Genomic DNA, 4724 nt, shown 5'->3' with positions numbered 1-4724 from the left:
CCCCACCACAGATTTGTATTGGTGAATCTACCGGAATGAATGCCTGGGCTGGATTTGTGTTCCTGCGTCCCAACGCGCGTTCCCGCCCTCTGCAGGTCGGGGGTCGGAGCGCCCGTGATCGGAGATCTCGACGGCGAGTATCGCCACGACAGCCGGCGGAACATTCTGGAGTGGTCCTTGCCGGTGATCGACGTGAAGAACAAGACGGGCAGCCTGGAGTTCAGCGTGGCTGGCCAGCCCAGCGACTTCTTCCCTGTCAACGTCTCCTTCGTCTCGAAGAGCAGCTACTGCGACATGCAGGCGAGTCCCTCCAGGCTGGGCTGCAGCGTTTCCCACGGAGCGTGCTCGCTGCCGCGGCGCAAGAGCCAACCGTTTGACCCGTATTAACCCTCGTCTGCTCCGATTACGTTTACAAACCTGGCTGGTATTTCCTTCTGATGTTTCCAATAAAACCATATTTTCATGATTTGTTACCTGCCCAAGCTATTTAGTATTCAGTGCATTCCCTTCGAACACATTTGCAGTCACGTTTGAATGTAATTATATCAATGCATTTTTTTTGTATGTGCGTTTGTGCGTATGCGTCTGTGTGTGGGTTTGTCCATGTTTTGTGTGTGTGACGTGTGTGTGTGTGTGACGTGTGTGTGTGACGTGTGTGTGTGACGTGTGTGTGTGACGTGTGTGTGTGACGTGTGTGTGTGAGACGTGTGTGTGTGAGACGTGTGTGAGACGTGTGTGTGACGTGTGTGTGACGTGCGTGTGTGACGTGTGTGTGGCACGTGTATGCATGTCAGTCTCTGTGCGTAGCTTGACGTGTGTGAATGTCTGGTTCCATAACACGACGTAACACTTTTTCTTGTTTGTCTTCGCTCTTCCCCAGATCACCAAAGTGTCTCAGGTGGATGGGGACAGCCCGGTCAGGTACTCCTTGGAGACGTCACTTGTGGTCGACAAATACGAGATTCTATAAAGAGAGAGAAACCATGACAACAACAAGGGGGAAAAATAAAATCAGTGGATTTAAGATGAAAAAGAAAAGCATATAGCAAAAAAATAAAAAAAAACAAACAAAAAAATAAAACGGAAGAAATTGCTACTAGCCTGTCCGCCTGTTCTGATACAGTCCGTCAGTGGGACACTGCCCATCAAAGGCCCCTCATCACCATGGCGTATTTATACCTTTATATGAGAAAAGAAAAATATAAATATATACATGTATAGAGAATGAACAGGGTTGTGTGGAGATGTGCTGCATCAGCAAAAGGGGAATTGCAAAACAAAACCAAGAAAGGTAACCTTTGGGTGGGGAGGCAGGTGACGGGCGTGGCTGGGACTGGGGCCGGAGGGAATCCCGCGTGGCCGGGTCCCTGCGTAGGAAGTACAGGGGACATTCCTAAACCGACAGCTCCATTTCCGTAAACATTATGTTCCTGAGTATTTGCCCTTTCCCCCCCAATTGTTCGACCACTTTTTGCTCCTTTTCGGAATTCTTCGTAATCATAATCATGACCATGGCCACAGCCTCAGAAACCAGGCGAGCCAGTTGCAAAAGTTTTTTTAGAAAGGCTGTCTGGGCTCAGGTGAGGGCAACTCCCACAACCAAAAACGGGCCTTTCGCCAAAATGTTGTCTCTCACCCCAGCTTGGACTGTGGTTGACCTTAAAAGGCAGGGTTAATCGCTCTCTGCACTGAGGGACTTAGGGGTGTGTGTCACTGTATCAGTCCAGCTCATGGTTAATGGACTGTGTGACACTGTGCAAAAGATGGGAAAAGACTCCTTAGGCCATCATGTCACTTAAACGCACCTGATCAGCTGCGCTTTCATCACTGTGCTGCTCACTCTGCTCACTGCTGCTGTATTTTCTCTCAGTGGTCAGCAGACTGCATTATGTATTTAGTAGCAGCGATGGGCGTCAACGGTTTTCTCCTTAAGCAAAGAGTTTCAAGATCAGGAGCTGTGCCCCGTGGCCGGTTTTGCTGCAAAAACCGCAGTCCTCTTTAACGTTAAACGCATTAACAAGCGATGGCACTGTGTGTCACTTGGGCGATGGCATTTGTCATATTTGACGCCTTCTCGGCGACACCCGTTTTCTCACCGGTCCCTAGTCAGGCTTTGGGAACTGGGTGTTTGAAACTTGGGGCCGTTTAATATTCACACCGTCTCAATACGAAATATGCCTGTTCCTCAGCTGATGTGCTTTGTCTGGTTTAAAAGTGGAAACTGTCATTCAGTGATTTTTAAGGCCATTGAAGGTCTGTTACAGTGTAAAGACTCTCCATGGAAACACAGGAGATTTTTTTTTTTAGATGCGCCGTGTTTAGAATGTGGACCCCTCCTCTCGCGGTTTTGTTTAACACGAACCACGTTTCTCCGCTCCTGTCCCGAATTGAACCTCTTTCGGTTGTTACTGCGGAACTGCAGTGCTGGAAATAGAATCGCTGTTTTTTTTGTTTTTTTTTTCGGTGCGTTTTTAAAGGGTAGCCCGCCCCCCACTCCTTCCCCCCTTTCTCACTTTGCCTCCCTACTGTTCCACACTCTGCCCAAAGAGTGATTGACGGCTAGGCTCTACATCAAATCGCTGTGTGCTCTTCGAAGGGAAATGAGCCTAGCACAGCCACACTCGGTCCCAGTGTGCTCAGCCTGTGTTTTAGCCCTCGGCAGAATGAAGCGACAGCGCAAGGAGGAACGATGAATGCGATCCGACGGGATGAATTCTCTGAGATCCCCGCTACCCTCCCGTAGCCAAGGCTCATCCAGACAAGCCACGCCCCACACAAGTCCTAGCCCGCCCCCCCCTACCTGCCAGAGAATGTCTGTGGCCTTCAGGCCAGAATCATTTGGTCTGTGTGTGTAGAAATTACTTACTTTAGCCCTGAATGTTGAATCTAGATTGAAAAAGAAAAGAAAAAAAAAAAAGAAATATTAGGGATTTTTTGTTTGTATTCTCTAAATTTTGTTGGGTTTGGATTGTGGGTGAGGGCGAAGAGGGGAGGTGGAAAGTAAATTTGAAACTTTTTGTAACCCTGTATGAAAATACACCAGAGGTGATTACAGATAACATTCCAGTGTAAACTTTAATCAATTAAAGTGTATTATAAAACTTGACCAAGTCTACAAGCCTTTTTCTAATTGTGCCGCTTTTGATCCGTGTCATTTTTCAGGCATACTATTATCAAAACATGAAATGAGTTTCAGTCCAGGCGTGTCTTTCTAAATTGCACTTGTATCCATAGCCTTAAACAGTTGTACAGTCTCCTGTTTTGTGACCACTCTCGAGCAGTATCCGAGCACAGTTTGGAAAGTCCAGCTGTGTTTGTAGGCCCTTGCCGTTCTTTTTGGGAGTGCTCTATGTTCCAGACTCTGATGCTTGCTAGTGCTGCAACACACACACACACCCACGCGCACACACACACACACACAATTAGACATAGCCCATAGCTAAATGTCAAGGTAGGAGGTTCCCCTCCAGCTATATCCTGGTTGATCAGGGACCGTACCTGTCTAACTGGTCCGGTCATGTGGCATGACTCTCCGCTGGAGGACTGCAGAATGCTGGAGTGAGTGAGTGAGTCCTGGTCTGCCCTCATGAATTGACAGATGAGATTGCTGCGATGGGCGAGGGCCAGAAATAGGTTTTAGGCATGCCGCTTTGAGAGTGAAATGGAATTTAATTATGTTTATAAAAAGAGTCGCACGGTAAATGAAGTGGGCCAGAATGGGCTGTGCTTTTTCCTTTCTGGGAACGTGTACATGCTCAGGAATCACGGCAGCCGCTGGTACCTGAAGAGAGCCATGCATGACGGGGGGTGTAATGCATGGCTTCATGGCTTCATATTCTCCATCTGCGTATCAGATCAGGATTCTTGCTTTAGACCCCAAACCCAGCCCTGCTATTGTAAATCCGATAGGTCACCCAAATTGTAATTAATTGAAGTATACTTCCCTGCACATAAGATTTGTCATCAAACAATTCTCACGTGGTTTTTATTTGAGGGTGTTTCATACACTTTGGTTTCACCATGTAGAAATAACAGCACTTTATATGTTGCCCCCATTTTGGGACGCAATAAGCTGTGATATGAAGGTTGTGTAAATGAAAGTGCACTTGTGTCTGTGTTTGAACTGCACGTCTTTGTACGTCGCTCTGGATAAGAGTGTCTGCTAAATGCCTTAATAATAATTTATTAAATTATAAATTATAAAATAATAATTTGCGTGCAAAAACTGCTTGACATCTGTGGTCTGCCGATGCTTTGCCAGGCCTGTTCTGCAGCTGTCTTCAGCTCCTGTGAATTTCCTTAGTTTTCATTTTCCACATATGAAATGCGTGTTCAATTTGATTCAGAGCAGGTGAATGACTTGGCCAGTAAATCATTTTCCGGTTTTTAGCTTTGGAAAACATCTTTGTTTCCTTAGCCGTATGTTTGGGATCATTCGATGAATTTGGAGGAATTTGCCTGAACTTGAGCAGATAGTTCTGTACACTTCAGAATTAATTCAGCTGTTGCATCAACATTAAAGTCAAGTGAGAGAAAACCTCTGGCAGCCATACAAACCCATACCCTAACAGGGGGGTGCTTTGGATCTTTGGCAGTTAACATTAACATTATTGGCATTTGGCAGACGCTCTTATCCAGAGCGACGTACAGTTGATTAGACTAAGCAGGAGACAATCCTCCCCTGGAGCAATGCAGGGTTAAGGGCCTTGCTCAAGGGCCCAACG

General features: G+C 46.7%; 1 protein-coding gene across 1 annotated transcript in view; it reads left to right on the top strand.

Annotated features, from left to right (window-relative positions):
- The window catches only part of arcn1a (archain 1a), a 13615-nt gene extending 10509 nt beyond the window's left edge, over nucleotides 1-3106 (top strand). Inside the window, exons 9-10 of the mRNA XM_061249956.1 lie at nucleotides 96-300; nucleotides 881-3106. Of these exons, the coding sequence (XP_061105940.1) occupies nucleotides 96-300; nucleotides 881-970 (295 nt within the window). The 3' untranslated portion in view covers nucleotides 971-3106. The remainder of the gene's footprint in view (nucleotides 1-95; nucleotides 301-880) is intronic.
- Nucleotides 3107-4724: the final 1618 nt, after the last annotated feature.

The sequence above is a fragment of the Conger conger genome, chromosome 7 (genome assembly GCF_963514075.1).
Source record: "Conger conger chromosome 7, fConCon1.1, whole genome shotgun sequence".
NCBI classification, from domain to species: Eukaryota; Metazoa; Chordata; class Actinopteri; order Anguilliformes; family Congridae; genus Conger; species Conger conger.
Note: the sequence above shows the minus strand (reverse complement) of the source record. Positions and strands in the feature narration are given on the sequence as shown.